The sequence below is a fragment of the Mugil cephalus genome, chromosome 9 (assembly GCF_022458985.1).
Source record: "Mugil cephalus isolate CIBA_MC_2020 chromosome 9, CIBA_Mcephalus_1.1, whole genome shotgun sequence".
Taxonomy (NCBI): Eukaryota; Metazoa; Chordata; class Actinopteri; order Mugiliformes; family Mugilidae; genus Mugil; species Mugil cephalus.
In genome coordinates, this window is record NC_061778.1 from 2,493,209 (window position 1) to 2,520,074 (window position 26,866).

Genomic DNA, 26,866 nt, shown 5'->3' on the forward strand with positions numbered 1-26,866 from the left:
GCAGCAGAAGTGGCCGAAACCCAGTCGTAAAGTGAACACGGTGCATCCAAACGCTGCAGAGTAACACTCCAAGTAAGAAACAGACTTATGCTGCAGACATGTGGGCTCTTGTCTGAGTCTCACAGTCTTGTCAGCCTCCATCTTCATCCTTCTCACTTCTGACTGGAACCGTCTGTGCTGCTCTTTCTTCCCGAGGCTCCAGCTGCAGACGGTGAAGATGAACTTTGAGCCGAGCTAACGTCGACTCAGGGACTCACACTGCTGTCAGAGTAAAGAGGATCAAACAGTGAAGGCGTCAACGGAGCCTTAGTCCCATGACCTTTAAGTTGTACCGGACCAACACCCTGAGGTTCACCATCAGTCCTTTCTGACTCAGAACAGCTACAAGCTTCCACTGCACCAGCGTCCTCATAATTACAGATCTGAGCTCATTTGTTGGGAGTTTGAAATACAAACAGGGCGCTCCTGCACTAATGCCACCTTCCTTTTACCTCGGAGGGTGGAATTCGGAGCCAGGAACGACGTCACACCCGAGTTATTGTTGTTCCAGTTACAGAAGTTGGAAAACAAGATGGCCGCCTCCATGAAAGCTCTTTCCATGTCCGAATATAACTTGGTGTGTTCAGTAATTACATTTTTAGTGCAGAGTGAAATTAAAGTATAAAATGCCTCCAGTGTAAAAATTTTAATTGTTTAATGTAAACGTAGAAAAGATACACTATTAATCACAGTTTGCTACGATGGTGTTTTGCTGTTGTTTTTAGCCGTTGTTAGCATGACATAGCCTTGTAGTTTCCATATAAAAAAAAATTAAATATACTGTAACAGCATTTCAACGTATTTATGTGGAAAAATCCTGTCTGTACGGCCGATTTAATGAAGCAAAAACTAACCAGAAGAGCTAATAAACTGAATATTACAGGAGTTTCTAATTACTGTTTACACACGGGGCGGCCATCTTGGAAACTCAACTCAGGCGTAATGATGATTCTACGACTTTCTGAGTAAAAAACATCCGACTTCAGGGACGTTCCAGTTGGAAATTCCAGCTCAGAACTTTTAAGTTCTGACAAATAGAACGGACCATAAACCTTCTTTATGGCGCTGGTCCACGAAGAGAAGGATTTACTCAGGTACCACCAAGTCATAAACAACCACAGACTTAATGAGACATCTCCTCTGGTCAGGCTTCGTGAATAATGGATGGGGGTTGTTGTCTGGCAGGAAAGGTGAGAATAAGTAAGAGGAGAGGTGAGGAGGGCTGAGAGAGGAGTAAAGGTTAATGGGGGAAAAAACTTCTTTCTGCTTAGAAAGACAAACTCTTCTCTGCAGTAAATCATCCGTTCATTCAGGAGCAAAGGAGCAAAGTATCTGTTTTCCACCTGTTTAACTGAACGCGATACAAATACTGACCCAGAAACTCTGGAAGAAACCGCCTTAAAAGATCTGCATCAATAAGTTGCTTTTTATTTCCTTTCACTGTCAAGTTTGTCTTTAAATAATTTATTTGTTGGGGAAAGGCCTTCATAAGTTTATTTTGGAGGCAAAAATAGCTTCATGGCGCGTTATCGCTTCATAAAACTGTCATGACGACTGTTTAGAAAACCCAGCGGATATTAGCATTTATCGGAGAAGAGTTGGTTTGTTCAACAACGACGGACGCCCGAGAAAAATATAAACATCTTTATCTGCAACTATTTATTCACCTGTGACTTATTTGATTGTTGGCCAACCAAAACAATGAGCTAAAAGAGGCTAAAGGGCTGCAAAGAAAATCCTCTGTCGTCTAATAATGAGTCAGATTGATGACGCTGATCTGGACTCACGTGGTCTGGTCGTTGGTGAACTCCAGCTCCCCCCGGGCATCCTCGTAGTCCTCTCCATCCTTGGCGGTGCCGGACTCGGTGTGGTACGGCAGGATGACGGTGCCGCGGGCGCCCGAGTTGCGCACCACCGTCACCTCCATGGTGCCCACGCTCTCGCTCACCCTCAGCAGCCGCTCGCTGAACGTGAAGATGCCGGCGTGGTCGTCGTCCAGGATGGTCACGGTGGCGACCAGGGGCTCCACCAGGCGGCATTTGGGGGCCGCTCCGGCCTCGTCGCTTTCGAACATCCCCTCGGCGTCGCCGACTCGGAGGTTCAGCAGGCGGACGAAGAAGTGTTCGTCCTCTTCGAATATGTCGTCGTCGATTATGCCGACCTGGAGACAGAGAAGTTTTCTTTGAGTGATCAGATTAGGTTAAAGATTCTGGGATCTCGGTGCAGAAATGACTGATTAAGACTGAAACAGCATTAGAGGAGGAGCTGGGGTGGAGGTGGGTTGCAAAGCATTTTGCAGAGAAAACAGCAAATCATTATAGCATATAGCTTTATAGCATAAGTCATATCTGAACTTTTCAGGAAAACAAGAGCAAATTGTTTGTGTTTTTGTAAAGACTAGAAGTTCACAGTAACAGACTGGTGAACCTTTTCTGAAAAAGTGGGGATCACACACATGTGATGAAGGACAACAGGCTACATTAGCCAACTCCCTGAAAAATAAATAAGGGACAGCCGGGCTGTGGACTAGGACAAATAAATCAGTCCTGGCATTTTGAACCAGACCAGACTACTACATTCGCACAACACCGGCAATGGACAAAATGATTTTCTTTCATCCTGTCTTTAGCCAACTAGGCTACATAAAAACTGACCCAAACTCTCTTTTTCCAGGCCTAAAAATTAGCTTAGCTAGGTGTGTCATTGTCTTTCTCCAACCACACGTTGTCTTTTTGCCGTTCATTTTTCTTTTAAAGGATTTTCTTTTGGTTTTGCCTCCGGAGGAGAAACGTTAATGTTGCTGCTTGTTGTACCGGCCGCATCAGAGACGTGAGAATCCATCGCATCAGCGGCGTCATACAAACTGCTTCTTCTTCTGTATTTAATGTTTGTTGTCGTTTCCAAGCAACAGCACCTCGACCAATGAGAAGAGCCAGATAGATTCCATTGGTCACAGCTTACGTAAACGACATTTTACCAACTCTAAAACACGGGACAAAGCGCGTTTCCCTTTTCATCTCAATACAGGACGCGCAACTTTGTTTCTAAGTACGAGATGATTCTGTTTTTCAAGGGACGGTCTGCAAACCTAGGCCACATGATCTGTCGCTGTTCGCTAACGTTGTTTTGATATTCCCGCTACTTCCCGTCGTCTCCTGGCGCCGTGTCCCGTGTCCTGATCTCACTTCATAGGCTGTTGGTGACATGTGTTTGCAGCGGGGTTGGTAATCAGTTCACACTCCCCGAATGGGTCCAGATTTGGCTCCAAAAACACTTTAGAATAAGCGTGTTCCCCTCACACACTGACAGATCTTTGTGCCAGGTGACCATGCCGACTGAAAACAACTGGTGCAGACAGGAAATCATGAGTAAAACCTTGCAAATAATAAGACAAGATGATTGAGATTTACCAATGGACGTCCTGCCTGCATTAATGCTCCACTCAGTATCTGACATTTTATGAATTACAGTACGACACCAGCTGCAATCTCTGCTACTCTTAAGTGTTGCTTCTAGCTAATCTCTGCTCACACTGAAATAGCCTGAAGCTCATCATGCTGTTGCATTATCATGCGTTAGAGTATAGTTGGTTTGTCCTGCATCAGCTCACTTTCTCTTTATCTGCAAGATGCTCCACTTTATTCATCGGCTAATCAGTGACTCTATAAAAATGACCAAAACAATGAGCTAAAAGAGGCTAACGGGCTGCATATTTAAGCGATCATTAATAAAACTGGTCTTTTTATGTTGCACTTCCTTCACGGCTGCTTTGTGACCAGCAGCACTGAGACAAGCTGCAGCTTATCGGGGCGGCTGCAGAGACGGAGAGTCTGTGTTTTGGTTGTTATAAATATAGTTGAGACACATTAGTTAATAATGTGTCTAACACAAACTAAATGGAGAGGGTGCAGCACTTGTTGGCCTGGAGGAACGTCTGCGTGCAGAGCTGTCAGACGTGATAGAAGCTTTCTTGGCTGACGTTAAGAGTCACAACGAGCCGGGGAAAGAGCTCCAGCTGTGCTCACATCTGGTGGCGACATGCAGTCAGAGCGCGGCCTTTTTCGAGAGGAGGGACGAGGAGTAAATTAATAAAGTGTCACAGCTTCTCTGGTGGTTTTTCTGTATCTGCAGCAGGTTGTTAAATCTGAGGCATTAGGCCGGACACACGCAGGGAAAGACTGGATGAAAGATACCAGGAAGAGTTGTTTTAATGGGGAAAGTGCAAGAAAATGAACCCAGTGAAAGACAAACTAAAAATGGAAAGAGACACAGACAAGGACTGCAGCAGGAAAACCACAAGGGGAAGAAAACCAACAGAAAGAGTGAAAGTAAACCGGATTTCTTCAAGTTAATGAGTTAATGAGATGTTTTCATCTTATTTTACAGCAAATGTCTGATAAATAAGACCTGAACATTATTTTTAAAGAACAGAGCAGAAGATAAAGGAAAGAGATCTGCATCAAATTCATCATCTTAAATTCTTCAGATCTCATTTACACTGCGCCGACATAATTCATAATGCAGGAGGCTTCTATTCTAAATTTTGGAGGTGGAATTCTTTGTTTTCAGGAGATTTTCGTTGGTTTTTCTGTTCTGAATTTAAAGTGAATCGACGTCGGCCCTGGCCTGGATGCTGGGGCGTGGTGACCTGAATACTGATCAGGAGGCTGAGCGTCCGTCAGCTCCCCGGACGAAAAAAAACAGAAGCTCCGTTTACAGAAAAAGTCACCGACTCCATGAGACCGTTATCATCCGTTCATCGCGCCACCGCTCGCTAAACGACACCTCGGGGCTCCCAGATCACATTAAGTTAGCGGAGTAATCCAATGAGCCAGATGTGTTCAGACGTCAACACATCCTGGACAGAGGCAGAGGAGAAGAGACTGATCACTGGTTCACTTTTTAAATCAAAACTAATTTTATTAACGTGCACTCACTGATTTTTAGACTCTTTGGCGACAGAAACCAGTTGTGACATGACGCTAACAGTGTCAGTGGTGTCTCAATGAACTCTTTGTAGCAATATCTGGCTCTTCAGCTGCAAAATGTTGCACGGTGTTCACCAGCTATGCTCTAACTACGTCTGTCAGCTGTTGGCAGGTCACGCACGGCGGCTCATTAGAGCGTTTTTCACTGAAACCAGCTGCTGTCTGTGGATAAAAATGATGCTGTGAGTGAACTGAAAGAGAATAAAATCATTTCCAAACAGTTAATAAATCAGAGAAAAGCTGCAGATTCAGTGAATCTTTATCCGATATTAAGTGAAAGAGCAAGAGCCAAAAACTGTAGTTCCGCTAACGTCCACTAGAGGCTCCAGAAATGAGACGTTTATTAGAGAGTCTGGTCCATCTGAGCTGTTTCCCTTCAGTGAGTTAAAGTTATAAAAGACTATTTGAGGTCAACAATGTTGCAGGACAGACTTTGCAGACTTTGCAGCTGACTTTCAGTGGACGACATGGTCCACTGAAAGTCAGCTGGACTTCAAAGACTTGATAAAATGGAAATAGAAGAAATAAAAGAAAAGCTCCACGCTGGGCTCAGACCAGTGGCTGCTGTGAACTCGCTGAGCTGTTATTCTAGCATGAGTCCTTACTCGTGCCATAACCCACCTTTTAATTTGGTCACTGGTTCCGTTACTGTTATTGTTATGACCATATTTCAAACCGGACTTAGCACAAATGCTCCAGAATCAATACAAAGTCTCCCAAGATAAAAAAACGACCTGAAACCTCCAGATAAAGCCTGAAGGTGATTAATGAACGTGTTACTGGATGAAAATATGAGGAAATAAATAGATAATTGTATAATTTATCCTTTGCTTCTGCCTCCGGAGCTCTTTTATCAGACCGAACCGTTATTGATTAGTTGGCAAATAAACTGCAAACTAAATAAAAATGAATTCCTGTTTATTGTGGATAAAAGCACAAAGTGATGATGACTCAGATTTATGTAATCGTGTATAATTGACTCTTATTTCTGTTAATGATGACGCAGCTCTGTTTGCTCGGGATTCAGCCGCCGGTTCATTTAACTTGTCAGCTTTTCACACGGCGTCGCCCTGAAGAGAGAACGTTTTGTGTTCTTTGTTTTTTTATCCTGAGGCACGAAGCTGATTGGTCACACTTGACTTAGACACTGAAGACTTCATACTGTGTGAAAGACATTCAGTCATGTCTGTAATTATTTATCAGCCGGGTTTGTTTGCAGCGCTGATGCAAATTAGATTCTTTCATTCGTAACTTCAAGATGAGGTGATTACGTCTTGTTTTTTTTTTTTTTGTCTTTTCAACAAAGAGTTGACAGCGGCACTTTCATCGCTGCGAACATTGCTCTCTTTTTATTTGATGGGTGGATAACAGAGAATGTGAAGGCTGACGATTACAGAACTATGAGGGATCCAAGATCAATCGATTTTCCCTGCTTCTCATTTCAGACCGTCTCAGAGATCGATGAACTCCTGCAGTCGACCTTTTTTAACGCACTCAGCGTCTTTTTTCTCCTTCTGCGCTGTCTGTGTTTAAAGCTTCGTGCTTCTACTCTCTCAGCCTTTCTCTGATCTTTCATCAGAGTCTTAGCAGGTCTTAGCGCCGCGTCGTCACCTGATGCATTGAGCTTTTTAATTCACGCAGCACAGCGCACTTTTATTCCAGCTTCCACGGTGGAAATCTTTGCTGTGGTGTTTGATTCAGAGTTCAGCTGAGGAAAAACTGAAGTGGATCATTGAACTGCGAGAGCAGCAACATAATCATTTAATTACTTCCAAAGGCTTTGTGAAGGTTGTGAACTGATTATTCTCCTGTAAATATCTACTGGACCATTACATCATCTGGGGGGCGGAGCTTAAACACAAACACACCATCTGAACCGTGGAGTTAAATTAGTTCACAACTAAATAGCTGCAGTTAGATTCCACTAAACACACCTTGACTGATTGATAACGGCCCCTGAATGTGACACCTAAAAGATCTTCCCACAGTCTCATTTAATCTAAATCACAGCTGTGAAAGCCACAGAATGATTAAAGCAGCTGGAGCCATTGTGGTTTCATTGCAGCAGATCCACCATGAAGGTTTGATTCAGTCTGATGCGCCTGCTGCTCGAACTCGAACAGAATAACAATGGAGGAAACGCATCCAAAGGTGAAAATTCAATTAAAATGTAGTAACAGGGGAGAATAAAAGTAGAATCATGAAGGGGAAATAATTCTCCTCTGGTATTTTATCTGAAGACGCTTCCAGGAAACTTTCGGACCTGACATTCATTCATGTGGACGTAACTTACAAATCAGTTACTCACAATCAACAGCAGCATGACTTCAAGTCCATGCACACCGATGAGCCACAACATTATGACCACTGACAGGAGAAGAACATAACATTTAAACCATCTTGTGACAATTTAACATTCTGCACCCACCTAGACCAGACCAGACCCTTCTTCCAGTATTAGTGAGGTGGTCATAATGTTATGCCTGATGGGTGTATGTTCCCATCCTCTCCTTCAGTCTCAGCATCTGTTCTCCCTCTGTGAGTCTCATTATGAATCTCATCATCGTTCCTCGTCCTCCTTCGCTTTGATCTCCTCCGATATCGTCCCACATTTTTTTTTCCAGCCAATGCGGCCGGTTGTTCGGGAGCCTGCAGCATTTTTACGAACCTCCATGAAGTTTAAACTCGTCTCAGCCCAGAACTCTCACTTTTCTGTTGTCTCTGTTTCTATTTCCAACCTTTCAAGCAAAGACAAGGCCGAGCGCCGAGCTGCAGGATCCGCTCCATAAACGTACATGATCAGCTAGACACCATTAAAATTTCATCTCATCGCCGAGCTCCGTGAATTAATGTTTTAATATCCTCAACCTGAAGCCTGTCATGGTGAAGGTCAGCAGATATTCATGACGGGTCCATTGAGTTTGTGTTCAGCTTTAACCACCACAGAGCAAAGAATTTGAAATATGAGAAAGTAGAATCTGAAGAATGTGCAGCATAATTTCCTCAAGATGAAAGCAAAGTAAAATAAATCGGCACGACTGAGAATTCATTTTAATTTGTTTTTAATGCTAATTCTGTCCATTTTTTCATTACACTGTTTATTTTATTCTAGTAGATAATATTTATTTAGTTTTTTATTTTATTTAATTTTATTTTTCTTTACTTTTATGTGTAACTAAGCTGCTGTGACCAAGTTATTTCCCTCATGGATCACTGAAGTCTGTCTAAGTCTAAAAGTCTAAAAGACACTTTTACAAAACAAATGAGCAGGAATGACAAGTCTGAGATGATCGGGATTAAATTACTCAGATCAGGGTCTCTCTCCCAATAATCAGCTACTTTAAATGCATTTTATTTCTAACAAGGCTTCTCTTTGATGCTTTGCAACAGAAAAACTGAAGTAATTCAATTTAAATATTGGAAAAATCTATGTCAGAATATCAGTATTTATTATTCTGTTTTGGTTTTTATTTAAACTCTTAGTCCCTGTGTTCTGTCAGTTTTATTTCCTTTCTTCCTCCCTTATTGTTTGCTTTTACCGGTTTAGCCTTGACTTCTGTGATAGTCTGTTTATTTCTTGTTCCACTTGTGTATTTGTTGAACTGTTATTTCTGACTCTAGCTGCTCATTTAGTTATTTTTTACTCTTTAAACTGACTGTGTTGTTCATTGCATGCGGTTCCTCCATTCCTCGTTATACCTGTGACAGTCAGAGCTCGTCAGCCACATCTCGAGGCGTTCTAGTATTTATCTAACTCACCTTAATCTCTCTACGAGTCTCTCCAGGTTTGAACACCAGCGTTCCTTCGCTGTATTCGTAATCTGAGCCGGCGTTGGCTGAACCGTCCTCTGTCCTGTAGTCCACGTAGAAGGTGTTTTCTCCCAGACCCCCTGAACAGCACAAATACAACTCAGTCATGAAGCACCTATTAGCATTTACAACATGATCATTTAGACTAATGATGCAGCAATGTTGTTAGACTGTATATAAAGATGGACGCCACTTTCAGACTGATCCAGAACCGTCTGAGCTGTCCCTCTACGCTGATTGGTTCTGAGCTGGTCACGTGTTTCATGGGCGCCATGTTAGACACATCTAACCAATATTCACCCACAGAGAAGTGGCAATAACAGAGAATAAAGTTGGATTAAAAGTTTAAATATGCCACAGTGCTCAGGCTACGGCTCCAGCACAGGATCAGGAAAACGGAGAAAGTTATGGAGCAGAAGATTAAAAGGAAGAACTGGACGTCAGCTGGTTTCTCTCTATTATGTGATGAGGTAAATGTCAATGTCTCTCTTTGACGTTTGTTAAGATTTTATATGGAAAAATAAAGTCACACCATCATTAATGTGAACATTGATCTTAAATGAATGAAGTTTGAAGTTAGCCTAGCCTAATGCTAACCTTATGCTAGCTAGTTATCTAGACTAAAGGCTTAGAAAAATAGCAGCTAGCATCATATATACTGTTCATGTCATTTATGTCCATGTAGACAGACACATTTGACTCACAGGTAACTTTACCTCAGTTACTACTAAGTTATTATGGCTAGCATGCTAATGCTATAATGATAATACTAAATGACAGTAAGACTAGTTTCATTTTCACTATTTCTGAGTATTTATAATTTTTCAACCTTTTAACGGTGATGGATGAACACAGAGACTGAGGAGAAGGTAAACACAGCTTAATGACTGATGAGGTGATTGGGCTACAAAGCATTTTATTTAAGATATTTAAAGGAAGTAGACGCTGGGATATTTAAGTGAGGACCTTTTACATATTAATAACATTTATAGGCCTGTTAATGGTGGAAATAAGACATTTATTTCAACATATTAGATCTGCCCCATAGAGTTAGAATAGAATCTAACCTCTGATGTATCAAACATGGCGCCATAATTTGAGTTGACCAAACTCTCTCTAATATATGACTCTGGTCTGCTGGTATAAGTTGCATCATGGGTAATGTAGGCCCTGAATAAAAGCGATGTTTCAGCTTGAGTTGAGCTAATGTGGAAATTCTTCGAGCTCCAACAGTGAGTCAGTCCCTTAGACCTTCATGTTAAAATGTCCAACTTCACAGCAGAAATAATCTGCAGCTAATTTCTTTATTGGACACATTAAATCAGGCCGTCTCCATCTTTACCTTGACAAACCACGGCCAGCGTGAGAACGCCGCAGTTCTCCATGCACTGACAGTGGGCGCTCTCAAACGAGATGCGGCTGCAGATCCCCAGGTCGTCTTCTTCTGGTGCTTCTTCATCCACTACGGCCGCACGGCGAGCGTGGTCGGCCGCGTGCTTCTTCAGGACGTTCCCGGCTCCGATCATCATACGAGTCGCCTGGAGGGAGATTCAAAAATAAGACGTGACGTCCTTGAACTAGTTTATGTCTCTTTTGTAGGTCTGGACAACCTTGTGTGTTCCCCCTCGGGGACTGTTTGTTACCTGTATGCGGTAGAAGGCTCTGCTCTTCTGTTGGTGCAGCAGTGCATAGTAGTTGGCCAGCTCCACCAGCTGGTCCAACTCTTTGTCCGGATATTTCTGCTTCAGCTCCTTCAGAATACGAATCACCTGGAGGAGAGACAGGAGAACAAATAGAAACACTTCAGATATCTGCACAACAACACAATGAGTCAGGGTCACATTAAAAAACCAACTCGTTCAGCTTTTCTTCATTCATTCAGAAAAAACAACAACAACAGTAAAGTAAAATAAATCTGCATTACTGGAAAGATGCAACCAGAGAATTCCTTAGTAAAAATAAAGCCTTTTAAAATGTTCTGCATGTGCTTAATTATTGATGCATGCAGTTAAGTTATGTATTTCTTCAGTAATCATCATTATTATCAGAGACTCTTCTTTTATTGCTTCAAACTGCTCAGCAGTGACATTACTCTGAGGTTGGAAGCTTCCAGGATTCAGTTTGGCTTCTAAAATAACTAATGTCAGGATGGAGATAAATAAAGAAATTATTATTATTATTATCACACACAACCGCAGCTGTTTATTTACATGCAGACAAACTGTGGACGCATGTGGAGACACGTTTTAACGAACACAGGTGCTTAAAACTGGGCAGATGCGATGAGATTATCCAGGTCGGATGTTAATGCGAGGTCTGAACAGGGCTCTGATGGGAGGATAATCTTTGTTTCAACAAGAATCCCTGCTTCTTAAAAGGCTTAAACCTTCAACCCGCGATGCACCATTATAATAAACTGTTACCTGATGTTCACTTTGCCTTTTTAATCCTCCTCCACGGTCGGACATTTAACCGTTGGCTATGTGTTAAGCTGACATGCTCTTTGTTTGTTTACCAGCTCTGAATGTGAAGGAATGAACTTATTTATTTTCTCTGAAGCTGTGATTTATTAAACCACAGCAAACCTTCAAATGACATCTCATCCCATTAAAATCTGCAGTCATGCGCAAAATAATAAGGTTTAATGGTAATAAATAATATCAGTAGTAATATAATAGTGGCTCTTCCATTTAAATTATCCTCTACTTAAGGTAAACAAAGATTTAATATAAGGAGTCTGATGACATTTTAATGGGACATTAAGAGGAGCCTGCTGTTAATCCTTTATTTATCCGACAGTGGGGAAATTTCTTGTCTAAATCATATCGTATCGTATCTTATTGTATTGTATCGTATCGTATCAGGTTGTGTCGTGACGCATGGTATGGTATGGTATCATATTGTATCGTATTGTATGGTATGGTATGGTATGGTATGGTATGGTATGGTATGGTATCGTATCGTATCGTATCGTATCGCATCGTATCAGGTTGTGTCGTAACGCGTGGTATGGTATGGTATCGTATCGTATTGTATTGGGTCGTGTAGTGTCCTGTGGTATTGTATTGTATCGTAACGTATCTTAATATATCAGATCATGTGGTATCATATCGTATCTTATGGTATCGTATCATGTGGTGTGGTATCATATCCAATCAAATCGTATCGTACTGAATCGTACTGAATTGTATCGTATCGTATCGTATCGTAATGTATCGTATCGTATTGTATCGTAACGTAACGTAACGTAACGTAACGTAACGTAACGTAACGTAACGTATCTTGGTGTATCAGGTCGTGTGGTATCGCATCGAATCATATCGTATCGTATCGTATCGTATCGTATCGTATCATATCATATCATATCATATATCGTATCGTATCGTATCGTATCGTATCGTGTCGAATCGTATCGTATCGTATCTTATTGTATCGTATCATGTTGTGTGGTATCGTATCGTATCGTATCAATTCGTATCTTATTGTATCGTATCATGTTGTGTGGTATCGTATCGTACTGAATCGTATCGTATCGTATCAATTCGTATCTTATTGTATCGTATCATGTCGTGTGGTATATTATCGTATCGTACTGAATCGTATCGTATCATATTGTGTCATAGCGTAACGTAACATATCTTGTCATATCAGGTCGTGTGGTGTCGTATCGAATCGTATCGTATCGTATTCAATCGTATCGTATCATATCGTAACGTAACATATCTTGTTATATCAGGTCGTGTGGTGTCGTATCGAATCGTATTGTATCGGGTCGGGTCGTGTAGTGTCCTGTGGTATCGTATCACATCTTAGCATATTAGGTCACATGGTATCGTATCGTACCATATATTAACGTATCGTGGACAGGTCTCAGTCAGGTCAATCGAGTTGTCCTCCAGGAGTTCCCTTCATGTTAATACATTAATTTTACTCTCTACCTTTACAAGTAATCGTAGTTTTGTTGGTCATGTCAGACTATCTGTGAGATATTTGCAAATTGCAATTTGTTACTTTTACCTTTTGCTTCTACTTCAGTAAATGTTATATAAACCATCAAAAAGCTTGTGTAAAAGTAAAATTTTGTAACATTTATCAGCCTAAGGAGCCACAGGGTCCACTTTGGGAAGCACTGATTTTAGTGAATACATAGGTGTGGGTTTTGTTTGAGTGTGTAGTCAGAAAAGAGAGAAGAACTTTTCTGAGAGTTAGTCCCACAGTCAGTAGATAATAACTGGAGGAGTGAGTGAAGAACTTCTTTCACAGCTTTAATTCAATGAAACATCTGCCAGAGGAAGTGAAGCCCAAAGACTGCAGCTGTAGGTTTCTGCCCACACAGTCGCCTCGAATAGCAAAATGCAGAGGTGGAGCGCACTCGACTCTCGTCATTCACCAGGTGGTGGAGGGCGAACTTATCCAGTTTATCTCACAACTACACACAGATTAGACACCGACTCTGTGACGGTGTTGGCTGCTCTAAAAAAAAAAAAACAAGCAACCCTCTCCATCCATGCACCCACTTCAGGTTACCGTGGCGACCACCTCAGCGGTCAAGCAAAGAGGTAAACATTCACTAAAATGAAATAAAAATGCAGAGAAAAGCATCCGTGCGTCACGTTAGGAAATGGAAATCCAAACTGGAACCATTTGTCACATTTATTTACAAGTTTACTTTCTCCTCCAAGACTAAAAAAAAAATCATTATTTTGTCCTCCAGTTAGAAAATGTGTTTTCACCAACGGAAAAAAAATGAGATTTCTAGAAATATTAACAAAAATAAAGAGGAAGGGTTTAGATTTTCCTCGTAAAAGAATGCAGGACACATGTTTATATTTTTTTTTACCATTTCAGTTGGTTTCACTTGGGGTTAGGGGGTTTAAAGGCCTCGGTCTATCTACTGAACGTCTGTCAAGATGGTTGGATGAGATTCAGAGACGTGTACATCCAGGTCAGACCCCTTATAACCAAGAAGTTTTGACATATTTATAAAAAGTCTGGCTTCAATCCAATACCTGAGGAGCTTTGAAAGACAGTAAGCAGTCAGTGTAGCTATGTATCTTGCCGGCTTTTAGGTTGTAAAGTGAAGCCAAAGTATGTGTAGCTCCCCCTGGTGGCTAACATCCCAAGTGTTGTTCACCTTTAGGTCAATATTGTTTAATTGAAATCAAGACCCCGAAGCATTTGGGAGCTGTGTGTCGTATTATATCTCATCACGTTTGTCATCGTCACCTCTTTGCGGCTCTCGTCCAGCTCCTTGCTGCTCTCCACGTTGACCATGGCGCTGTTGGAGGTGGGGAGGTTGCCCCCGGCTCCGGTCGCCATGGCTCCCGCGCCGACATTGTTGGCCGCGGCTCCCGCCATGCCATCCTGGGTCCCGCCTCCGCAGTTTTCCGCAGGCACCACGGCGCCCCCCCGCGGCGGGAACTTGCCGTCTATGATCATCTCCATGCCGCCCTTGTTCGGCGACAGGTCGCCCTCGGTCTCCACGACGATGCCGTGGCGCTTGTCGGCGCGGTAACGCTTGCCCATGTACTTGTAGAAGAGAAGGCGGCGGTCGGCGATCCAAGCCAGGATGACGCAGACTGGGAAGTACAGGAGGGTCACCAGGGCCTCCCACACCTGAAAGGTGCCACACAAGTTGAGATTACATCACAACGATGTCTGAGCCGTTATCGTCTGAGCTGATAACCTCAGATCTATCACCTTCATGTCGGTGGATTGGTTTGAACCTGTCTCACCTCCACGACTCCCGGCGTCATGACGGACAGGATGAGGTAGAGCCAGATGTAGGCGAAGATGCTCCAGAAGGCTGTGATGAAGAAAACCCGGAGGTGTTTGATCTTGCGTGATTCTCCGTTGGGGATCGTCCACACGCAGATGCCGAGGATCACGAACATGTTGAAGGCGGCGCTGCCGACGATGGTGCCAGGTCCGAGCTGCCCGGCCTCGAACTTATGGCCACACACCTGCAGAGGAGAAGGAGGAGGAGGAGGAGGAGGAGGAGGAGGAGGAGGTTGGTGATGAAATTGGTAGAATAAGAATCAATGAACCAACATGTGGTAGCAAGGCTGCAGAAAGTGTGTGTGTGTTTGTTTTTGTTGTGTTGTGGGGACCATAGTCTTGTGTATTACTAACATTGTGGGGCCATGTTGTCCTAATGAGGATGTTCTTCTGGATCTCACAACGTTTTGAGGTTATTTTCCTCCTGACACCTGAGCTTTTGGGTATTTGGGATCAGTAGGACCTAAGAACTATAAAAACTAAGCATCGTGTTTAAACAGGAAATAGTTGTTTGGGGGAAAAAAATGTCCTCATATGTGGACATTTCACTCAATATTATAATGAAGTCACCAATATGTAACAAAATACTTAACTGTGCAAAGACAGAAAATATAAATAATGAAGTCCCAACATCCTCAATCGAGTACTCGCTAATTAGCAAAGTTATAGCTCGTTACTATTGATATAATTTGCATATTAAACTAGAAAAGTTAATAATCCTAAATAAATAAACAAATTTGATGAGGTTTTGTACGTTGTCCACGTTCATGTTTCATGTTTTTACACCAACTAGTATCTAGTTATGAGGATAAAAGTTTAAATGAAGCGGAATAAAAACCTAATGTCCCCATACGAGGACGCAGGGTCAGGGTTTGGGAATGTCTTATATTAAAGGAATGTCCTTTTAAATATGGAAAGAAATGGATGGAAGTGTGAGGCTACCTCTATAACAGACAGCAGGATCTCTGGAGCGCTGGAGCCCAGAGCCATGAGCGTCAGATTGGACACCGTTTCATTCCAGATTCGAACCGTCGCCACCGACGTTTCCCCGTTTGGCATAGTGATGGTCACCTCCTTCTCCTGTGGACCCAAACACACACAGACACACACAGGTATGATGGTGCTACTATATGAAAAACCACTGGCTGGGAAATGTGTAATTAGTCCCACCCAACATTTCTAACATTTTCTTTTAGTTTTTTGATCAACTGTTATAAAAGGTCAAGACTCCAGCAGCACTTGTAGCGGATGGAACAACTTTAATAGACGGACGCTGAAACCCATCGGTCTTAAAAGGTCATAACAGGATTGTGCAGAAATGTCAATATCGTAGACTTTTGTTCCTCTGATGGATTTGAACTTTTATGTGGCTGGTAATTTGTGGTATTTCACTTTTCACAAGATTTAACTGACAGACGACCTGTATTTGTTTGGTCTAACAAAGACGTTTCATCCACGTGTTCAGTTCTAAAACACTGGTGATGAGTTTGGGGTTTAAATAGGAATAAGAGTCTGTTCACCCTCTGGGTTTATATAGTTATAAATACTTCTGTTTTTACCTTTATATTTACCTTGTTTGATACCATTCTTTTCAGCAAAATCTCACCTGTGTCATTTTGACAAACTGTATTAACACACTGGACCTAAAACCAGACTAAAACCATAAAATCAGAGTCAGAAAAAGGTTGATTTTTCTCTGTGAAAACCACAAACAAGTTTAACAAACCATTTTTATAACTTAGAATGCAAATCTAAAGTGTAAACTTCAAAAGCCTATGTACAAATTTAGCAAACAACAAAGCTATTTATAACTATATCCATTAAAATGCAAGAAATTTACAACCATTTCCAAAACTATCCTTAGCAACCAGTGACACATAATTTCCTGCATTTTTCCACCAAAAGGAAAGAGGATGTCTTATCTTCTTATGTTGGCGATCTCTGCTTGCTCGCATTTTGCTTTTCACTGTTTCTTCAATGCATCAGATGTTCACCAACATGACGGCAAAATTCGTACATTATTTAGAATACGTCTAGTTTTACTATCAACAGACTTTAAAAACTGGTGTATAGTTTGAAATTAGTACTTTCTACAACTTGCTGCTACGTCGCCTTAAATCAATTGAAGGAATCTGTTTTATGTCTTTCTGTCTCCAATGAATTGTCCTCTAACAACACATTTATTTCCATAGATTCCAGCTCCAGCTTGTGTTGACAGATATTGGGGCCATGTTGTAAATTGATGATATCTTCACCTACAGAAGCCGCATTCATCAACACAAACATCTTATTTACCGCGGGTCTCGTCTCCACTCATAAATCTTCATAATACAAGAGACACACACAAACCTGCAGGAAGTGCAGACAATGAGGATTAAAACACACACACACACATATCTGCAGCACAGACACAACAGATAAAAGACTTAACAGCTGAGGTGTTGCTGCCACAGTGATGGATTGTGGGATATGCAGCTGGACATTCGGTTACATTGACCTTGAGGAGGATGGATGAGCTGAACTCTTCCCTTCATTAACTCTTCATTTTCCATCTGCTACCAGATCTATTATTAAGTTCTCGGTTTAAACCCCAACACCAACTACTGCTTCTGTTTTCTTGGTTTTTCGTGTTTTGCTTTATTTCCTTCCTTTGATTGTTTGACTGGTTTGTCCTTGTACACTTCTTCTCTCTTTAGTTCGTCTCACCTGAGCCTTGTTAATCAATAGTCTGCTCGTCTGTTTTTATGGATGTACCTGCTCATGCACCCTTGTATTTTAGTTTTTCTGTTTTTTAAATTTAATCTTATTTTTGTTTTTTTGAATTTTTGGTTGGATAAACCTGCCGCGTTCTGCAGAACCTGTGACCTTTGATAGAGCCTCATCAGACTTAATATCATGATTTCATTCCTTGATTCCTTGTGTGCATGTCCTACATTCATCCCTCTCTGTTTACGTATATATCGAGTCCAGGGAAGGAGACAACACAAGAAGGGATATCATCTGTAACGTCTGTAAAAGTTGAGTCCACGTCCTGTTCTACTGTCCAATTAAACCAGGACTGTTAACGAGGACGGTGGTTACACCATGTTCCACATTTCTCTCTTCTTCTTTTTTTTTTTTATGTTCCCGTTCCCTCCCGTCCTTCACATCTCCTCCTCCTCGTCCTCCTCCTCCTCCTCTCACACTCAACATCAGCCTCTGTTCAAGCCTCAGAGGAACTCTCCTCTCTTTCTCTACAGCGTTTAGGACTGAATAACTTTAACACCTGAACTGTTACAGGCCACCAGGGACACACACACACACACACACACACACACACACACACACACACACACACACACACACGCACACACACACACACGCACACACACGCACGCACACACACACCAACCTGGACGAACAGCACAGCTTTGTCTGAAAATCATTGTACCACTATAGAGGGTTTGAACGTGACGTCACAACAAGCGAAGTCTCCATCGTTACGGCCACTGGCAGCATTAATTTGAATCATAGGCTTTAATAGCATCTAAATAAAATTAATTTAAAAAAAAAAAAAAAGTGAAGAGCTGTTGTTTGATTGACTGAACCAACAGATCTTTAAAGCAGTCAGAGATATATTTTATATTTTTACAGATATCTCCCAAAGAAAAGAGAAGTAAATGTTTCACTGCATTAGAAGAAACAACTGGAATCCAGACACAGAAACCTGGTGTTGTGGTTCATTTAGTGTCAGATAATATTAATTTATGCTGTATTTATTGATGAAGTCAAACCTTAAGTTACTTCTTCAGTTACGTTCTGGACGTTCAGATAAGTTTGTGGATGTTGTTGTTTTGTCGACAGTAACTATTTCAGTTCCAACAATAAATAACAATAAAACAATAAACTGAATATTTGTGATCACTCCTCATCATCCTTTTAATGCTACAGTATTTATTGGCTAACGTTACTTCTCAGTAAAGCTCTTAGCGTTAGCATCTTTCATTTAGCCACATTTATCATAACTGAAATGACCTAAAACTAATTTAAACTAAATTAAACTGAGGCTAATCCACTTTTCCAAATTCATACTAGTTCATGTGGATCATTGTTGTGTCCATTTGTCCTTAATTTAATCTGATAATCCATTTTTCCTGGTTTCTCTGTATTTACTGATACATTTCACCATGTTTTTGCCCCTGAGGGGGCGTGGCCTCAGGAGGAAGTGACATCAGTGAAAACCCTCCAAACAGGATAAATGAAAGACTCAGTAAACATGTCGACTACCCGCGAACAAAACCAGTGCTGACTGATCATTTAAGGCTAAATATGCAAAACAATTCCTTAATTCCTCTAGAAAAACTCAGAGATTCACGTCCCGACAGAAATTTAAAGCTGTGTGGTCACCCTTTGTGGAATTCATTCGTGCAATACAATCCAATATTCTCCCTTTGCTATAAATCTGATGTCTTAATGTCAAGCGTACTTTATTTCTTATATTAGACATAGTTTGTTGAATGCTAATGTTATTTCTCGGTTTGATGCATGATGTGCAAACACTGTACATGTAACTCAGCTAATTATATATTGCAAGCTAGAGCACCTGCCAGTTCATTAGGTACACTATTGTAAACATTGTGATGTTGTGATAAACGACTGCTCTGATGTTCAGTTGTTGTTGAAACAGTGTCAGAAAGTCACTGATTCAACTGGATGATTAATGATCTGAGAATTTAACAGCAGAACAAACCAGAGCCTCCAAAATGACGAATGAATGAATCTCTCTCCGTTATTATAATCTAAAGCTGCAAGAAGACAAGGTTTAGAGCAGCATTGTTTTATTAAAAAAAAGTATATTTGCTAATGTACTTAATGAATTGGCAACTGATTTTACAGATTCATCGCTGACTATCAGACAGTCTATGATTCATCACTAGTTTTTTTTGTGTGTGGCTTCATTTGACCTTTTAAAAAGGCAGAATAAGTATTTTATTTTATTTTTTAAATGAAGACGTAGCTGGTGGTCGGCCTGCAGCCGGTCATCGTGCTACTTTTACAGTATGTGGGGCTTTGTTCGACAGAAACGTTCGAGCAGAAATGTGAACACAGAACCATGATTTCAAGCCAAACTAAGAGGTGGATGTCGGGATTTTCTGCATCTTTGACTCCTGCATGTTGCCTCCTGTGTATTTGTGAGCTCAAACATTCGAGCCTTTTTAAATAAAAGTGCAAACAATTCCCCAAGAAAACTAGTTTTGACATATTTCCCTTCATTTAAATTCTGAATCCCCATAAACACATGGGATGATTAAACACCAGACATCAGCCCCTCTGACCTGCGACGTGATGACCTCGATGGACGCCATGAAGCGGTCTGCGATGATGGACACTCCCAGGAACATGTACATGAGCGACACGAAGTAGACCACGGCTCGGGCCACCTGGTACCCGGTCCCGGGGTTCTTGGGCATCCAGACCGGCAGCAGGATTCCAGGCTCGCACACCACCACCTTGTTGCACTTGTCTTGTCTGCCGGAGGGCGCGGTGCTGTTGGCGTAGGACAAGGAAGGCGGGAAGGTGGAGGGCAGGGACGTCATCATGTCGGGGTTGGTGCTGGAGTCGCTGCGCTGGGACTCGGACTGACACGGAGGCAGCGGGAGGACGAAGAGGAAGAGGGAGAGGAGGAACGGGGCGGGAGAGGCCAAGAGAGTCATGGCGGCGCTCGGTTTCCCCCGCGAGAAACGAGCGGGAAGGAAGGAAGGGATGAGGCGGAGGACGACGGGAGGAGGAGGCCGAGGACGGCGAGTAGAGCTGAGGGCGGTGGGACTAGCTCACCTACAGGAGGAGACGAAGAGAAAGAACTGATTAGTTTGTCGTCTTTAAAATCCAATTAACACGTTTTAGAAACTCAAAGCAGACTGAGAGGACACAAAGTGTCAACACTCGGTCAACACAAGTAACATCCTGACAACTTATTATAATTATACACAGTTAGAAAAGGTGAAAAGCTAAGAAACGAATAAAGTTTTAACCTCTTGTTCCGTAGCAGATCTGAGAAACTGCAGAAAAATAATCTAACTTCACCTTCTGAGCATTTCAGAGCAGCTCATTTTTAATTCAGACGAAGACAAAGTCATTAAAAATTAAAAAACACTTGCAATGAGCAGGTGTTTCATCATAAATAAAACTTTAGATGATTTAAAAGTGTTTCTGAGTGAATGTGCACTTGTTTTACGTCTTAAGTCAAAGCAAACCTTAGAAAAACTAATTCAGCAGCAGCTCCAGACTTAATGGACCAAAGATCTGAATAACTGCAGGAAATAATCTGACTTCAGAGACTAAATAACAGATTTAAAGCTGCTGACGTTACTGAATTCCCTCTAAATATTATCAGCTGTGTATTCGATGCAGCAGAAATGAAGCACAACAAACGCTCCGTTCGTTTCATCCGTAGCTGCACCAGGCGACAAATGTAATAACAGGCTTTGAGATTAGTCTCAGGCAGAGAGGAATCACACAAACAAACACACTCTGACTGTGGTGAACATGGACGACTCAGACCTTAAGACGACATCGAGGCGAATGTTAAATTTTAAAGTTAATTTCAACTTTCCTCAGTCTAGAAACATCACGAGGGAATATGTTAATATGGACATGGTTTCAGAATTTCTCCAAATAATCAGAGAATTTAAAGAAAATGACCTTGAATACAAATGATCAAACTGTGAATTTCACAAAAACTTCCTTTTTCTTTTTACTTTCCTGCGTTAAATCCATTAAACAAAGACTGAGCCCTTCATCCGTTCATTTGATGTTTTCTCTGCTCATATGAGAATAAAAACTCACTCTGGTATAAAAAAATAAAATAAAAAAAGCTTTTAAACACAAGGTAACTCTAGAGGAGAAACTGCAGATAAAAAAAAAGAGTGATTCATAGCAAATTACATAATTCTGCAGAGACCCTGAAACTAACTATTTTAGCCGTGAGTCACTGCAACACGGAGAAGTAAAAGGAAACCGTGAGGATGAGAAGAAACTGAAGAACGAAGGACACATGTTCATAAGGACCAGACACATCCTGGTGTTTGTGTTTATTCTGTTGCAGCACTTTCTCTAACACGAGTCAATAAAAGAAACTTTTTACCGAGAATTTAGATGAAAAGAAAAACATGTGGTGAACAAAGAGGAACAAACAGAAACCACAGAGCTGAGTGACATTTAGAGAAAACAGAGAAGAAGAAGAAAGTCATCACGATGGCCTTCAGAAAAAAAGAGGCTGACGTCACTGTGGTTATTTGTATTGTTGTGTGTTTATCGGAATCACACAAACATGGATCCGCTCCTCAAATGTCACCGGTTAATCTGAGCCGGTCCCACGCCGACGTTACGGCCGAGGTTAGTTCCTCGGCTGTGAAACGTGTGAGAGGATATTTGTGCCAAGCGGTGAGATTTAAGCCTCAGCATGAAACCAACGGACGCACAGATGGACCGAGCAGCGAACGCTTCGTCTCTCTCTTCATCTGAACATTTGCGAGGAGGAAAGCTCCTGCTGACACCTTCTGTGTTCAAACGCCGAGCATCTCGGATCAGTTCATTTTTAGTTCAGGCGAATATAAAACACTTGCAACTTTAGATGATTTAAAAGTGTTTCTGGGTGTTTTTACACTCGTTTTACGTCTTTAATCGTTTAGAAAGTCAAAGAAAACAGTTAAAAAAATCTGGAAACCTTAGAAAAGCTACTGAATTTCCTCTAAATATTATCAATGCACAACAAACGCTCCATTCGTTTCATCCATAGCTGCACCAGGCGGCCTCTTCGCCGACCTTTTACAAATTTAATAACAGATACAGCAGGAAGCTCCAGGGCTGGAAAAGTGTTTTTGAGATTAGTCTCAGTCAAAGAGGAATCACACAAACACACTCTGGGCTGTTGATAATCTGACTGTGGTGAACATGGATGATGCACGACTCTGATCTGAAGAGGACGTGGAGGGAAACGTTGTCAGCAGGAGACTGAGGAGGCTCCTTCACAGAGAAGCTGATGCTGCAGAACAACCACAGAAGAAGAGGGTCTTTGAGGGGAGGGGTCTATGTGGATACTTGATCAGTTTGTTCTTCGTTTATTTGTTTTGTGTTGTTTTGTTTTTGTTTTTTAGTTGTTCCTAAAGTGTTTTTGTGGCTGTAAACCATCAGGTGTCATTACTATGGGGTTGGGGGGGTCTGGTCTGGTCTGGTCTGGTCTGGTCTGGTCTGGTCTGGTCTAGGTGGGGGCTACATGTCTAAGTAACATCCACATGAATGAATTCCAGGTCCAAAAGTTTCACCAGCAGTGAAACACTGAATTGTCACGAGATGGTTTAAACGTTATTTACTTCCCCTATCAGTGGTCATAATGTTGTGGCTGATCGGCTGAACTAAATGGCTCAAATCTGTTGGAGGACTTTCCATCTACATGCAAATGTGTTTTCCTTGTGTATCAGTTGAAACACGGCTCATATTTAAATGAAGGACTCATAATCTGAGATAAACCTCCAAAGTCTCGGCTTCAGTTTAAAGAATAAACCAAAGGTCAGTCTGTCCAAATGTCGGACGCCACGTTTGATAAACCTCAGACAGAATCAGCTCAGTGTTTTAATGTGTCACATTCTGTCTGGACTCACCACGGGGGCTGCACAACAAATCCACCAAAAACAATCATGTTGTCAGGATGAAGTGAAGCTTCGACCAGAAACATCGGTGAGTTTCCTGCTGCTGCTGCTGTTTCATATCAGAACCGACAGAGGCTGATGAGAATTATCTCTAACGCAATCCAACGTGTTCAAACATCACAAATACGCTTCACACAAAGGGAACACGCTGCCAATAAACAGGAGCTCTTTCTTAATGACCATGGATGAGCCAACAGGCCCCTGAACGCCTCACCTGTGTCTCTACATACTAATTTAATCGACTTCCCATCCAGATGCATTAAGAGTCAACAGCTGTTTGATGTGATGTGATGAGATGAGATGAGAGAGAAGGGAAGAGGCCACTCTTTCCCAGAATTCAATCAGTCTCAATCACTTTACTGATGATTCTGTGTCTTATCTGCTCCCAGTTAAAGGTCAACGCGGCGATATCGACTTTTCTGCTTCAATTTAAACGGATCCATGTTTTTAAATCCATTAGTCGCGGTGGACGCACGGAGAATCTCTGCAGGATAAATCCTACAGGACTCTGTTTGCTTGTGTACTAGTTCACTCCTCCTCCTCCTCCTCCTCCTCCTCTCCTCCTCCTCCTCCTCCTCCATGAGTCAAAGAGCAACAACTCCACTCTGAGCGGCTCGAACTCCTCACCTCATCTAAGACACCGCTGTCCACCACCGTGAAGAAAACTCATTCCAGACACTCGGATCATGATCTCGTTCTTTCTGTCACTGCCCAGAGTTCATGACCAGAGGTGAGAGTAGAGATGTGGCTCCGTTCTCCCTTCAGCACTAAAGCCTGATACATTAACTGAGCTACAAGCTGCAGCCGAGTTCAGGATTTAAGCATCAGGAACCAAAACCCTGACACAAAAGTCTGAATCATAACAAATGCACAGACTTTAAACGTGAATAAGACAAAACGTATTCTGCAGACAGACTGTTCGGATGCATCTAAATCATCAGGCTGAATTATTGTGCTGCATGTTCTTGGTTTTGTTTTAATAACCTTTGATGATGTTTTTCTGTGCACAACTCTCCCACCTCTTGGCCAAACCTACGTTTTATTAATTCTGTTTCCTTTTCTGACTCTTCTCTCAGGTTTATTAAAGATCTGCTTCACTCCTCCGGACTGAAGCCGGACAGAGAGCAGAGCGATGACTAAAGCGTCCCGCTGAGATTCCCACATTCAGCCGCGCAGAATTAGATTTGAAGAGCTCACCTCAATTTAAAAAATGCAAATTAAAAGGGTTTTAATTTAACAGTCGGCCTATAAAAAACTTTTATGGCATCGTATCAAAAATAAAAAAAAAAAATGAGTAATATCATCAGGAAACTGTTAAACCACAGTTTCAGGAGTTAGAATCTGTCCTTCAGTTTGCATTAAGGTTTGTCTTTATGTCCTCAACATAAGGAGAGAATGAGATGAAAGGAAAGAGGAAGAAGGTGGAGGAGAAAGAAGAAAACAGGCCACAAGAGGACGGATGAGAGAGGACGGATGAGAGAGTGGGAAGATTTAAAGGACGAGTGAAGGGTTTGGAGTTAGACGGAGGGATGGGAGGAGTAAAAGGGCTCAAATAAAAAGAAAACAGGATGGACAGAGTGAATTCATGTAAAAAGATGAATAAATTATTATAAAAAAGTGTCACAGGCTGATTGAGGATGGAGGGATGAATGGAGCGAATGGAGGTGGAGGGAGAAGAGTGAGTGGATGTAAAAAGGATGGATGCAGAAAGGCTGCAGTGCGTTGCCATGGCGACCGGGGGTGAAGAGTTTTGACGGGGGCAATAGATCAGCAGGACGGAGGTATGAGAGGAGAGAGAGACCTAATTTATCACAGGGAGCAGATGTGAGAGGAAGAAGTAAGAAATAAAAAATAATAATAAAAGAAACTACCACACATCATGGAAACCATTAAAAGGGTCAGGTCACGTTTATTTTAAAAACTTTAGTCCACTGTTGTAGTTCATTATAAAGTCTAAGTGGTGATTTATTTATTTATTTATAACCTGTTTTTACTGGATCTAAAACTGTCGTTGTTGTGACCTTTTCCAAACTGATAGATCTCAGTTACTTTCCTTCTCATTTCTTTGGATCTCTGCTTTTGAGGATCTTCTGCTTCACGTTGTCAGGGTCAGGGTCCTATTGAAGTGATTTCTCAGGTGTGATAAAGGAAGGAACACTTTTATTTTTAATTTTTATTTACACAGGGCCATGTAGGTTTGGGTTTTTCCCTTTAATAATAAAAACCTTCATTTAAAAACTGCATTTTGTGTTTACTTGTGTTCCTGCTGTCTTATATTTAAATTAGTTTGATGATCTGAAGGTGTGACAAACATGCAAAAGAAAAGAAATCACTGTTTCTAAGTGATGCTGCTGCTCAGTGATTATCAGTCGGTGTAAAGTTACATCACACACATACGTTTATGCCTCTTATCCTCCACTCATCAAGCCTCCATTTAAACCATGATAAACTACCACAGCTCTGCTCTGCATGTGCAGGACACGCTGGAAACTCTTGGAAACACACAGATTGGTCCTGAGCTGTTGAGCCGTGTGTCGTCCTGAGGCTGCAGAGACCAGAGCCGACAGATCGACTCTGCAGCCGCAGCTGAATGTCACCGTTCTCCTCTCGCTCCTCTGGTTCTGTTTCTCTCTCAGGACTTTGGCTTCTCTTCATTTCAGACAAAAAAAAAACCTGCAGGTGCTGCTCTGCTTTCTCGTAGGGACACATCACACTGACCTAAAAGTTGCACTTGAACGCACCACAGAGACTGCAGCCAGTGTCCATATTTCTGCATGAAAGACCAGGAAACAGGAAGAGCTACGAGATCTTATCCGGGAGGACAGGAAGCTCCTTTTCCTCGTCTTAAATCAAGGTTTAAGGTTTGTTAAAACACAGAGGAATTAAATTTAAAATTAAATCCAGGTCCAGCAGCGTATAAATAAATAGACCTTAAACCTGAAAGTCTACAGTAACTAGAACACAGAGTTAAAATCCAAGCAGCATTAAAAACAGAATGCAGCAACAGAATAAAAGAAGTTCTACGTCCTTAAAGCTTCTACATCAGTGATGTCAAACTCATTTTAGTTCAGGGGCAGTTTGATCTCAGGGAGGTCAGACCAGTAACACGATATGAACCAATAAATAACCTCATCTCATCTTCTACTAACGCTTATTCCCACTAGGGTGGGGGGGCATGCATTCAACATTCAAACTGACCCAGAAAGTCCTGAGCTGGACTCGAACCCGGACCTTCTCGCTGGGAGGCATCAGAGCTCCAATAAATAATGACAACTGCAAATGTTTCCTTTTGTTTTAGTGCAAAGAAGTTCATTATAAAAGTGTTAAGATTTAACAACCGGACATTTCTTAAGAAAAAGAAGCACGGTTTCTGTTTAGTTCCAGGTCTCAGTTTTTTGTTGTGTGCACAGTTCTCACTGAAACTGTGTGAATCCTAAGAATAGCAGTTACTTTTATTGGAAAAAAAATTGCAGTTAATGTCTCCAATGTCATTTTTGCACGATGCAAATTCATCCCATGGTCCAGATCAGAGCCTCTGGGGGCCGTTTTTGGCCTGCGGGCCAC

General features: G+C 41.8%; 1 protein-coding gene across 5 annotated transcripts in view; it reads right to left on the minus strand.

The window, feature by feature from the left end:
* The window catches only part of slc8a2b (solute carrier family 8 member 2b), a 134,217-nt gene that overhangs the window by 16,977 nt on the left and 90,374 nt on the right, over positions 1-26,866 (minus strand). For all 5 annotated transcript variants that reach the window (XM_047594121.1, XM_047594120.1, XM_047594118.1 and 2 more), the window contains 8 exons: positions 19,931-20,429; positions 15,558-15,695; positions 14,573-14,800; positions 14,064-14,453; positions 10,481-10,606; positions 10,180-10,375; positions 8,787-8,917; positions 1,827-2,200 (listed from right to left, as the gene is read on the minus strand). In XM_047594121.1, the coding sequence (XP_047450077.1) occupies positions 1,827-2,200; positions 8,787-8,917; positions 10,180-10,375; positions 10,481-10,606; positions 14,064-14,453; positions 14,573-14,800; positions 15,558-15,695; positions 19,931-20,308 (1,961 nt within the window). In that variant the 5' untranslated portion in view covers positions 20,309-20,429. The remainder of the gene's footprint in view (positions 1-1,826; positions 2,201-8,786; positions 8,918-10,179; positions 10,376-10,480; positions 10,607-14,063; positions 14,454-14,572; positions 14,801-15,557; positions 15,696-19,930; positions 20,430-26,866) is intronic.